Source organism: Pipistrellus kuhlii, unplaced genomic scaffold (assembly GCF_014108245.1).
Source record: "Pipistrellus kuhlii isolate mPipKuh1 unplaced genomic scaffold, mPipKuh1.p scaffold_m20_p_3, whole genome shotgun sequence".
NCBI lineage: Eukaryota > Metazoa > Chordata > Mammalia > Chiroptera > Vespertilionidae > Pipistrellus > Pipistrellus kuhlii.
The window spans coordinates 161,223,460-161,236,615 of NW_023425529.1; the positions used below are offsets into that span (position 1 = coordinate 161,223,460).

Here is a 13,156-nt window from a genome sequence, read left to right on the forward strand (position 1 = left end):
CAGAAAGAAATGGATTCACAAGAAATTCACCAGGAAATTTAGGAATTGGATTGTTATAATGATGTTCCAGATGATGATGATATGATTGTCATTGAATAAATGAGTAAATTCTTGATACTGTAGGATTCACAGTTTGTCTGGTTTGTGTTGACAACTACCGTACTATACAGGTAATAAATTTCCTTTATTTTCATTTAACAATAAATGTGTACTGTATTCTTCATGGAAAAATTAGACATCCCCTGAAAATAAGACCTAGCGCATCTTGGGGAACAAAAATTAATATAAGACATTGTCTGTCTTATTTTCGGGGAAACAGGGTAGTATAATAAAGTGCCCTGACCAGTTTGGCTCAGTGGAGGGAATATCGGCCTGTGGACTCAAGGGTTTGATTCCGGTCAAGGGCATGTACCTTGGTTGCGGGCACATTTCCAGTGAGGGGTGTGCAAGAGGCAGTTGATTGATGTTTCTCTCTCATCTATGTTTCTAACTCTCTCTCCCTCTCCCTTCTTCTCTGTAAAAATCAATAAAATATATATATTTAAAAATAATGTAATAAAGCGAGTGACAATTTTTTTATTTCCTACTGAATGTAAAGGTTTTTTATACTGTGTAGTCTATTAAGTGTGCAATGGTCTTATGTCTAATAAAACAATGTACATACCTTAATTAAAAAATACTTTGCTAAAAACCGCTAACTAGCATCTGAACCTTCAGCAAGTTATAATCTTTTTTGCTGGTGAAGGTTTTACCTTCAATTTGTGAAAAATGCAGTATCCGCTGAATGCAATAAAGCAAAGCACAATAAAGGAGGTGTGCCTGTAGTAACAGCAATGAGTGAACTTCAGGTACAGCTGGAGCTATCAGTTATTCACACGACACTTAAGTTATAAGTATCAATAGGATCCCCATATAAAATGTTGAAATAAATATTTCACTAACAATCTATTGTTAGGATGCATACATAGGTGATAATTTTTTTTTTTTTTCTTTTAAAGCAAGGGGGTGACACCACAAAAGCCAGGTGACTTACCTGCATAGAGGGAGCAGGAAATAGAATCAGGAAGAGTCAAAAGGGAGCTACAGATTACTGGACATGTACATTTCACACTAGCAGGTAGAACATTGGATGGCTTCTGGCTTTACAATTAATCTTTAAACTCTACATGTCTTAAATACATTCAAAATTTAATTATGTAGAAAATATCCATGAAACCCAAAGCTGTTTCTTAAAAAAAAAAAAAACACAATAAAACTGATCAACTAGCACTCCAATGAAATAGCTCCTTGTCAAAATCATCTTCTCACCAAATGCAATGATTAGTTCTCTTATAATTGAACTCAGGCTTTCAGCAATCTAAAGAGTTGACCATTGATTTCTTGTAACGGTGTTCCCATGGTCACTGTGACACCCCAACACTCCTGCTCAGCCTCCAAATATTGGGAGAACCTCAAACCTGGTTCTGAATCCTTGTCTCTGTAGTATCTTCACAGGCAACCTTATTGACTCCCACGCCTTCAAATACTGCTTATGCCGATGATTCCCAAACGAGTCTCTCTAGCCCTAGCCTCTTCCTTAAATCCTAGACGCGTAAATCTGTTCCTCTTGCTCACCTGGCCAGCCAGCCACCCTCAGGTCTACAGCACTCTTCTGGGAAGACCGGGATAGGAGTCTTGTCACTGCTACTTGTAGCTACAGCCACGAGCAGCCCGTGGCCCACAGCCCAGTCCACAGCTTCAGCTGCCCTCACGACCCACAGGTGGGTCAGTTTCTGGCAACACCTGACCTTTAACATAGACTTTATGCCTCTTGATTCAGTTGGAATGTGACTGTGGCTATTTGATGAAAATGCTCTTTTTTTAATAAGTGGTATTTTCAAATTGGTTGTACCCTTCTGTCGTATGTTCAAGTCTGGAGACACATTCTCCATAGGATTAGGGAAATCACAACGCCATGAATTCTCCTGGTGCGGATACTCAGGAGAAAAGGCAAGCCTACTCCCCTCTTTAGCCATACCTATTTTTTTTTTAATATTTTTTTAATATATTTTATTGATTTTTCATAGAGAGGAAGAGGGATAGAGAGTTAGAAACATCGATGAGAGAGAATCATCGATCAGCTGCCTCCTGCACACCCCCTACTGGGGATGTGCCCGCAACCAAGGTACATGCCCTTGACCGGAATCGAACCTGGGACCTTTTAGTCCGCAGACCGACACTCTACCACTGAGCCAAACCGGTTTCGGCTAGCCATACCTATTAACGCAGCAGGACATCAGGGAAGCAAGTCTTTCCACTCTGAGGATAACTGTGCCTTCAGCCACGGTAACTGACCTTCCTGGGCAAGAGGCGTCCTCCATGACAGAAAAGCTAGGCTGAAGCTTACCTGAGCTGCCCAGGACAAGAGCCTTCTCTCTACCAGACCATAAGAGCACCATTTATCCAGTTAACTGCCACGTGTCCAAAATGGAAACCATTCAATATTTTTAATTTAATTAAAAAATCGATTTGCAATGAATATTATAAAAATAAATATATTACTCACAATTCAGGTGTTCTTGAATATTTTCAACAGCTGAAAATTCTCAAACAAACATGATTTTAAAGTTAATTAAGGATGCCACTTAGGGAAAACATTTTTTTTTTTTAATAGACACGTGTGGCGGGTGGGGAAGGTCCGCCGCTTGTGTCTAGATGGCGTACAATGGGTTATTATGAGCCAGACTCTATGCATGCATTAGTGCTAAATCTTTACAACTCTGAAACGTAAGAATGATTACCATACTTTGGATGAAGTGACCCTTCCAGGGCCATGCCTTCAACCACTCAGTGTCCCGCACTCATCAAACCTTTTGCTGATTCTGGTTGATGGGACCCTGCTCTGTGACAGGCCTGCCTGTCCATTAGTGACTTATCCAGTGAGTCTGCAATGAGTTCTTCCAAAGCCTCATGTAACCACCATCCCTCGACTGCCCTGACCTCTGTGGTCCACATCTCCGTCTCCCAGACCCACAGTTCTGATCTTATTGAGACCTGCATCTTGGCCCTGCCAGGACTGTCCTGGTTCCACTCAGGATGTCCCTTCTCAGAAGCTCCTTCATAACCCACAAATCTGGCCTAATTGCTTGATGGCCCCTAAATTCAGATCGAGTTTTATTCCCCAAAACAGAATTGTCTAGAATAGTTTCTACTGAGAATCTCTGAAAAAAAATTTCAAATACAAGCTCCAAAGTCAAAACACTTTGGGCAATTTCTCTTGGAGATTGCAGTACACAATCATTTCTGAGAAGCTTTCCACAGATAAAGCTGCTTCAAGTTTCTTCTTTTATGGGTTTTTTAACTAAATAAAGTGTATACCCTACAAAGTTATTTTTTTTAATATATTTTTATGAATTTTTAGAAACCTCGATGAGAGAGGAACATCTATCAGCTGCCTCCTGCACACCCCCCACCGGGGATGTGCCTGCAACCAGTGTACATGCCCTTGACCAGAATCGAACCTGGGACCCTTCAGTCTGCAGGCTGACGTTCTCTCCACTGAGCCAAACCAGTTTCGGCAGAAGTTCTGATCTTTACCATGGATTCCTTTCTGCATAGCCAGGACTCCACAGAAATCAGATGTGGATATCAGATAATTAAAAGGGTATAGTCATCCCCAGTATCTGTGGGAGGTTGGTTCCAGACCCCACACTCATACCCAAATCCGAGGAAGCTTAAGTTGCATATGTACAATGGCATAATATTTGCAAATAATATTTGCACATCCTCTGAACACCTTAAATCAGCTCTAGATTACTTAGAATAACTAACATAAATGTTATGTAAATAATTTATACTTTATTGTGTAGGGCAGTGTTTCCCAAACTTCTTTAAGAGAGCACTAGTTAAGTATATAATTTTACCTATATGTCCCAAAAATTCTAGTTTAGCAATTCTTAGTTGGGATTCAGAAATCTGTATTTTATCAACTCCACCAGGTGGATTCTCATCATGAGAGAAGTTTGGGAAACACTGGTGTAGGGAATGACAAGAAAAGTCTGTACATGTTCAGAACAAACACAACCTTGGAGGCCTAACTACACATCAGCAACAGCATGACTTTTTTTTATTTTAGATGTTTTTGATCAGATTTGTTGAACCTGCAGATGCAGAACTCACAGATATGAAAGGTCACCTGTATCATGTGAATACTGGGTGGGTAATATTCCCTTTGGCTCTACATTGAAACTAACACATTGTCTAATTTATTAGTTTTGCTGATGAAATAATTCATATACTGAAGCACATTAATTCTAATTCTGTCAATCCCTACCCCCAAAACTTGGCAAGTGAACTGTGTCTCCACAGACTCCTCAAAAAAGAACCATATACGTGTGAAAGATAATTGCTTTTAATTTTCTAAGTTTTCACTTATGCAACATAATAAGGCAGATTTATGTGACTTGATATGACATTTTTACAAAAACATTTCCCTCCAACATCTGGTCAGTAGTACGTATATAAATATTTACAATGAAAAAATAGGCAAGGAAAAACGAAACTTTCATTATTCAAGTCAATTTCTTCCCAATGCTTATCAGAATTTTGAAAATAAAATACTTCATTAACCTTCTAGTCATACATATTTACACTTCAGCCAATGGTTTAAAAAAATCTAGGTTTAACGATGTTTTTGTTGCACATCACTCTTATTTGTTCTACACTATTTTAGCAGTCATGTGAAAGAGTAAATTAAATATAAAAAATGTAAACTTTGAAGAAAAAAGAATAAACATGTGTAAATGCATTAAGATATAAATGTTCTTACAGAGGTTAATATTTTACAACACTAAGAAACAAAATAAAATGCTCTATATTTTCTTAGTAGGGACATTTTGTTTAGATTTAATTTGATTATATTAACAAAAATTGCCTCTAAAGAGGATGTTAAAAAAAATACCAATGACATTACCATCTTAACTGATTAATATCCATTGCCCTAATTTTCTCTAAAAGAAACTGTGACTTTTTAAAAAAGTGATAAATATAAATTATATCATGAAGAGCTTAAGAAGCCTCAACAAAGTGTGGTATCTTTGAAATATGAAGACTTTAAAAAATAAATGTGAATAGTGCAAACCAGCCTATTTAATTTAGTGCTATTACAAACATCTTCAACTTCAATGAATAAAAACATGACTTTGATTCTACCGGACGCCATGCCTTTGAAACACTGAAGGATTTGTGGGCAGGAATGGTGGGTGCCCGCAGCATGCCAGTTGCCTTGAGAATCTAAATGTGGAAGTTAATGTCAAATACTGCAGTTAATAGCATTTGCAGCTCCCTAAGCCGGTAGGAAGTCAGGTGTGGGAACTGCGCCGCCCCCTGGTGCCCAGGGACACGCGGAGTCTTGGCTCTCTGGCCTTATAATGCTCATTAAAGTCCAACCTGAAGCTAAGAAACCGCAGACTTTCATCAGAACTGGTCATCAGCAACACCAAAAACTGTTGCACAATCCCCTAAAGAGAAATAAAAAGAGCAAAATATTCATTTCAGAAAGGAACTATACACAAAACATGCCCCCGCAATGAAATCCCGCATGGTGTTACTTTTTCCTTCCAAACATAAACACAACTATGGCAAGTGTACTGAGAGATGGAATCTGCACCAGAACCTTGCAGTTTACCCACCTAATGGAGCCCACATTAGGAAGAGATGTCCATTTTACAAATTAGCAACCAATAAATTTTATCTAAAAGAACCAATAGATTTTTCCATTTTGTCCCAAGTTCTCCCAGAACAATCAAAAAGCAAAGTAACTGATGTTAAAACACCTTATTCTTTTTACATTAAAAACTTAGCATTACACTTTTCATCTTTCATACTATCTAATAAAGAAGGAATACGCAAATGGACTGTCACGCCATGCAAAATCTGACAGCGCCCATAGCCACAAGATGGCGGTGCCCAGTCCTTTCAGCCCGGCCGGGGCTGGGGAGGTGGCAGGCGTGCAGTGCAGCCGGACCCACCCTCAGGCCCCAACCACCCAGGGCCAGCCCAAGGCACAGGCAAGCATGGATGGAACTAGAGAGCATTATGCTAAGTAAAATAAGCCCATCAGAAAAAGATAAATATCACATGATCTCACTCATTTATGGAATATAATGAACAACATACACTGATGAACAAAAACAGATCCAGAGACAGAGAAGCATAGATCAGACCATCAAACCTCAGAGGGAAGGTAAGGGAGGGTGGGGGTAATGAGGAGAGATCAACCAAAGGGCTTGTATGCATGCATATAAGCCTAACCAATGGACACAGACAATAGGGTGGTGAGGGCATGAGTGGAGGAGTGTGGGGGCAACAGGGGAATAAGGACACATATGTAATACCTTAATCAATAAAGAAATTTAAAAAATAAAATAAAAAATATGTCTGTATGAACGTAAACCAGTCATTACTACCACTTATGAAACGTTTCCAACAAAATACAATAGTAGGTTAATGTTAGAGTAAGAGCACTTGCAAAAGAGACACTTCCCCCTTAGATAGACTCAAGAAAAATATAAAATTCAAAGCTATGAGGATCAAAGGAAGCACACTAGAAGCCTATGGTACAATGTGGTGATGCTTCATTTTAAGTTTTGAACCACATGACTATCACAGCACACAAAAACGTAATTTTTAAAAGTTTGATTTGCCTTTCTAATTAGTTATTAGCAACCAAATGGAAAAATTCTTCATGAAAATCTTTTCATCTGTTATTTTCAACATGAAAATCACACTGAGAAACAGATGAAATCAGAAACCAAACCCACAAAATAGAAATATGGCCTCTGTGGACCAACTTCCCTCATCAGCAATTTCACACTTGTTCTCCTTGAGCTCAGCCCCTTGGCTCCCTGGCAGCTCCTTGCACTTAAGATCCTGATGTACCTCCCTGTGCACTTCTCTCCAGGTCTGTGCTGAAGAGATGCATGCTGGTTTTCCCAGAGCAGCCACCCCCTGCAGCCCCCAACACTGATAACACTAGAACCACCCCCAGCAGGGCTTCTCAGACCTGGCTGCACCACAGGTCACAGCCACCGTTGGGAACCACGGTGAGTGCTACTCACCACTACACTGATTGAGTAATTCCCTTCTAATCATTTTGACAGCCAACAGTCAATTATAGAAAATGAGCAATGTGATTTGGACAGGATTTTGTTACTCTAATATGTACCTGGTAGAAATGCGTCAATATTCGCAACTGGGAACACATTTTTGGTATAGACTCTTGAAATTCTTTAATCCTCTTGTTCTCCTCCTCTTCCTCTGCTGCTGTCACTCCCCACTGGCCCTGAAGAGTCAGAAGTACCAAATTAAACTGAAATCTGGATGGAAGAAATTGTCAATGTAGGGCTGAGAAGAAATGTCAGGAGTTGGGGTGGGGGGCGCTTTCTACGTCCCTCTATACTACTAAGAACTTCTATGGTAATTTTCTGATGCCAAACTGTTCTCTGCCTTACTTTATCCCCCAATTAAATATGTACCTTGGAAATACATCAATACATATGAGTAAATGACATGCAAGAGATTTGTGGTTATTGTGAAACTGTCACCTTTTTTTTTAAAGCATGATGGTGTGATGGTGACCACTCCCTTTAAAACAGCTCTTTCTCGGGACTCCAAATGTGGATGTGAGCACAGGATCAGTTTTAGGAACACTTTAGCATGAAAATTATTTGTTGTATTTATTAAATATAATGGCAGTAAGTTCATTATTTAAACTGATAAATCCACTAGCATCAAAACCATACCTCAGCTTCACGTTGCTTCTTTTTCTCTTCAAACTGTAACCGTCTCTGCAGCTCTTCCAGGGCAGCTCTGTATATCGCATCCTGAGTATTCTGAAGTTCAATGATTTGATCAAACACGGCTCTAAGCTGGTTTAAAAGTGCCTAAAGAGATGACATATTTTTTTTTTATGAATACAACCCAACATTCTAAGTTTTCCAAATAAAATATTGATAATTAGTAATAAGATACTAAAAAACAAGATACCAACTCGTATTCTCAAAATGCTCATTAGTTGTTCATTCATTCATTATCAAACATTTACTGAACATCTACTATGCAGCAACACTATACCAGGTCCTAGCAAAACCCCATAGTAATTCTGTATCACCATAACAACACCAGTATGACATACCCCAAGCTCTCTATTCAAATTACCTCCATTCCTCACAAAAACCTTACAAACTTGAAGCGCTACCCCAAGTGTCAAAACTTCTAGTAAGTGGTTCAGTCAGGAGCTGGACTATCCTACAGTGTGGCTCAGTGGTTGAGCATCAACCCAAGAATGAGAAGGTCATACTTCAATTCCCGGCCAGGGCACATGCCTGGGTTGCGGGCTCAAACTCTAATGTGAGGCATGCAGGAGGCAGCCAATCGATTCTCTCATCATTGTTCTCTCTCTCTCTCTTTCTCCCTCTCTCTTTCCCTCTATCCCTCCCTCCCTCCCTCCCTCTCCCTTCCTATCTGAAAGTAATAAAAATATATTTTAAAACAAGAAAATGAGCATGGAGCCTGGAGGGCCCTGCATTTTCTCAGACCATTCTTCTGGACTTGCAGACAGGTTACTGATTATTTTGTTTTCACATGAGTTGCTGGGTTTACTTTGTTCAGATAGTAACCCTCCACACATCAGAGCCATCACTCATGATTAGTTTTTCTCTTTTGAACAACTACAAGGGGGTATTATTACACCTAGGAAAAGAATGGACATTATTACTTTCTTTGTCATCTTCATATTCACTTTAGAGGGCATTCTTGTTTCAGCACTATTGTTCCAACTGTATTTACAAACAATGCGCCATGAACATTTAACTAAAATAAGATTGTCTTAATCACTACTGTGGGCATCAGGCCACTTCAAAAATTCTCCATTAGACAGGAACTCTAGAAAAAGGAGACTATGATCTTTTCTGTTTCTTGTTTCTAAACCACACATCAGTCTTACTCTGGAGTCAGTGTCCAGCAGACACCGGGAGATGATGGTATCCAAGAACACCTCGTGGGCTGCGATGATGTGGTCCAAATCTTGGGCCTGCTGCACTTTGTTCCAAAGTTCATCCCAAGAACATTCAAGCACCTAGGAAATGATATGAAACTCAGGATAAGATTGTGTTCTTCCTAGTATAGTATCTTTCATAAATAACACCATGCAAAGCCAGAGGATATGACTTATTTAAACTAAAATCAACCAATGACTCAAATGTACCTCAAATGTAATGTAATACTGCATCTGATGAATGAAATGGACCATCTCAGATGCCAGAATGTGACAGTGATGCAGCACGCCAGAGAACTCTGCAAGAGTCAAGAGAACTGATGTTAGACACCACAGGGAAAAGCACTGAAAATCAACCCCATGCTTTCCTTCCTGTGTATCTACAATATAATTTTTAAAAACATTTTTTAAAAATCACTAGTTTTAACTCCCCACCCGTTAAAAAAGAAACCACCTTTTCATAATCAATTTCTGTGCCATTCAAGCTAAAAAAAAAAAGGATTTAGCTATCTATTCAAGTAGCACTATATTATTTTACAGAATATAAGGAGCTAATAAAGTATGCCATAAAACAAAATTGTATTTGAAAATTGAATAAAAAATTTTTATCTTATAATAATGCAATATCTTGAATAAATGCAGGCTCAATTTTATGGCTTCTTTACAATTAGCCTCCCTATTGTGCATGAAACATTTACTATTCCCCAGCTATTTGGAGACAAAAGTGACATTTCCTCAAGGACCCAAATGTGACCTTGTCACCTGAGAGAAACATGAACCTTGGAGGGAGCCGACTCTGCTTCTATTCTTTATGAGATTATAAAACCATCAAAAGGCTTGAAGGCCACCACGGAGCAGCCGTTCTCCACCTGCACTTTTAATTTTTGCTCAAAAACTACCCAAGTATGATGGGACACTGTTGTACATGAGGATTCAATCAGAGATGGGGCCCTCAGAGGATGGACTACATAGAGATTTAAATAGGGGTCAGACTTGGCATATTCTTGTTACAACTCCAAATGCCTTTAATCAGCTACCTGGATAAATAATTTGGTGCTATATGCAGTTATTTGAAAAATCATTCTTGTCCTTTCTTCAGACAGTAATGTGAAAGTAAAACATATAAGTAAATATGAAAAAACTAACAGTCACAATATATACTTATAGAAAAACTCCAGAATTAAGTGGCACTGGGGATTCTGCTGGCTTGGTCTAACATGTACTGTTTGGCCAATGAAGAAACAGCACAGCAACCTCAAAAGATCATCATGTGCTCCAAATACACCTGATCTCTTCCACACCATTAGGAATCCGTACTCTGTGAATATGGCAAATATTCTTCTAAAAAATAGGGTATAAGTTTCACATTTCATTTGTAAGCCTAGAATGAAGAATGTACTTAATTTTTCACTGAAACTATCAAGTGGGGCTAAGATTTCTAGTCTAATACTCATAGCCTATTTAACCAAAATTACTTTTCAGTGTAAAGAGCATAATAAAATGCTGTTTTAAGTGGTATTCATCCATATTACCGTTTAAGTAAGCTTCTCAGGGAAGTAACTACCATTTACTGCCATTTCTATGGTGACTACCTTTTCTATTTTGGGTTTTAACCCTGAGCTGGGATGATAGACTGGATCTTCCCCCTGGAGCCGGCAGCCTTACCTGGAATACTGTCTGTTCTATGTAAACATGCGTGCAGGTGTTCATAACACATACTGGTCCGCAAGACCATTCTAGGGTGTGATTTCTTTTTAGATATATAAATCTAGTATCATTTATGGAAGGTTTTTTTTTTTTTTATGCTCTTCATTTTATCAAAGAATTCTGGTGGACTTTTTCATAGGGAAACAAATTGAGTAATGTCTTCATAAATCAAACACAATGACACTCAGGTCTCACTGTGATAGCCAATGTCTCTGAATCTACCCTCTAGTGCACCTTAAATATTTCCTAAAATGCATTGCTTTCCACATATTCACAGTAAACACAGTCAACTTGTTTTGCAGCCTTGTGAATACTGTAGTTTATGCTTATCTGCCTTGACAGTTTCCTTCCAGAGAAAGTTTAACATCTCCGACAAAGCTGTAATTTCTTCATATACTCTTGTAGATTTCTTATGAAAATATTAACTAGACTGCTCTCACAGCTATCTCTGAGGGATCTTTTATTTACTACAGAAGCATAAAGTATTTTTTTTCGTGGTTACTTTTCACCATCTAGTTCTAAATGAATTTTCTATGCATAATAAAAGGAGCTCAATCCCAGAAAAATTCAAGTTTTTATTGTTTCTTTTACTCTGTATTTCTTGGGGTCTCCTCTGGAGTTTTTTCACTGGAGTCACACCAACAATCAAACCTGCAGTACTTAGATATTTAATGCATTGGTTTTTAGTAGCAGGTTGTACGTTTTTGCTAACATTTTTCACATTTCAATTTTGAGCTCCTTTGCAAACCAGAAATATTTTTTCTGGCACTAAGACAGTTGGATAAGTAGACATGTAGTGATTAACTCATTAATTCTGTTGATAATCTCTGATTTACTTGAGTGTACAATTTCTCCACTACTGATTAATCTTCTAGAATTTTTAAGGTCACCCACATTTGGAAATGAAAATGCAATTGAATGTCCATAAAACAAAAATATTTACCAAAAAAAAAAAAAATCACCATTTAATGTTGGTGTCAACCTAAAATTCATGACATCCGATCTCAGCTAATCCTTGATGATGTGGAGAAATCCATTATTTTCCCTTACTCTAAAGAAGCTGTTTAGCCTTCAGTATCTGAAGGCTTTAATCCACCTCCTTCTTTTCACTTCCCCTCCTAGTCATGTGGAAAATCAGCCACCAGGTGGGAACCACTCCGCCCTCCTTCCCACACACACACACACACACACACACACACCTCTGGCCATGAAGCCCACACACTTACAGCAGCACAGCTCCAAAGCTAACCCAGCCCCACCTGTGCCCTAAATGCCCTCTTCCTTTCACTCTAGGATTCATCAACCTATATATTGGGTCTAGTAATAATTAATGTCGTTTTCTAATACTTTTTTAAATCGAATTTATTTAAACAATACAACAAAATTTAATCAACAATATAGTTGCCGTTGTTTTCTACTACTTGTGCCCAACGCTCAGGAAGCATTTTAATCCCTCTGTTGTAAAATTCTTGTGATTTTGATGCAAAAAATTCGGTCAATGCATTTTTGAGGCATTCTTCATTATTATATTTTTTTCCAAGAAGAAAGTTTTGCAAAGAACAAAACAAATGGTAATCAGAAGGGGCAATATCAGGAGAATATGCAGGTTGAGGGAGAACTTCCCATTCCAACTGGCGCAGTTTTTCAGCAGTGATTCTTGCAGTATGCGGTCGTGCGTTATGGTGGTGAAGAATTACGCCCTTCCGATTAATCAGCGTGGGTTCTTTTTCTCTTAAAGCTTGGGCTAACCTTTCCAATTGGGCACTATACACTGCACTTGTAATGGTTTGGTTAGATGATAAAAGTTCATAATGAAGAATTCCTTTAAAATTCCACCAAACACACAACATCACTTTTTTCGCATGCAAGTCAGGTTTTGGCGTGGGCTGCGGAGCCTCATTTTTGTCCAACCATTGAGGCCGCCTTTTCAAATTAACATACAGCACCCATTGTTCATCTCCGGTAACAATTTGCTCTAAAAACGGCAAACGGTTTTGACGAGAGAGGAGCGAACTGCAAATTGTGACTCTTTGATTATGGTTGTTGTCGGTCAACTCATGAGGAACCCATTTTCCAAACTTTTGGACTTTGCCAAGTGCACGCAATTGATTGGAAATTGTTTTTTGTGAACAATTTAAAGTTGTCGCAAGCTCTTGTTGGGTAATTTGAGGATTTTGCACCAAAAGAGCTTGAAGAGCTTCTTGATCAAAATTGGACACACGGCCTCGACCACTCTTGTCATCTAACGAAAAATTTCCCTCGCGAAATTTCTCAAACCAACGCTGGCATTTTCTGGCGCTAACTGCATCTTGACCAAGAGCACTACAGATGTTTTTTGCAGCCTCACTTGCTTTTCTTCCTAATTGGAACTCGTAAAGCATGCAGAGCCGAATATGCTCTTCATCCGCCATCTTC

General features: G+C 38.7%; 1 protein-coding gene and 1 long non-coding RNA gene across 4 annotated transcripts in view; both read right to left on the minus strand.

The window, feature by feature from the left end:
* Positions 1-995: 995 nt before the first annotated feature.
* Positions 996-2,513, minus strand: LOC118729436. The gene is made up of 2 exons (XR_004991235.2): positions 2,257-2,513; positions 996-2,017 (listed from the first exon to the last, which is right to left on the minus strand). It is a non-coding gene; the product is annotated as an uncharacterized LOC118729436 (long non-coding RNA).
* A 1,859-nt stretch (positions 2,514-4,372) lies between these two features.
* The window catches only part of TUBGCP3 (tubulin gamma complex associated protein 3), an 87,225-nt gene continuing 78,441 nt past the window's right edge, over positions 4,373-13,156 (minus strand). For all 3 annotated transcript variants that reach the window (XM_036456104.2, XM_036456105.2, XM_036456103.2), the window contains 5 exons: positions 9,245-9,333; positions 8,984-9,115; positions 7,782-7,922; positions 7,205-7,321; positions 4,373-5,498 (listed from right to left, as the gene is read on the minus strand). In XM_036456104.2, coding sequence (XP_036311997.1) covers positions 5,340-5,498; positions 7,205-7,321; positions 7,782-7,922; positions 8,984-9,115; positions 9,245-9,333 — 638 coding nt within the window. In that variant the 3' untranslated portion in view covers positions 4,373-5,339. The remainder of the gene's footprint in view (positions 5,499-7,204; positions 7,322-7,781; positions 7,923-8,983; positions 9,116-9,244; positions 9,334-13,156) is intronic.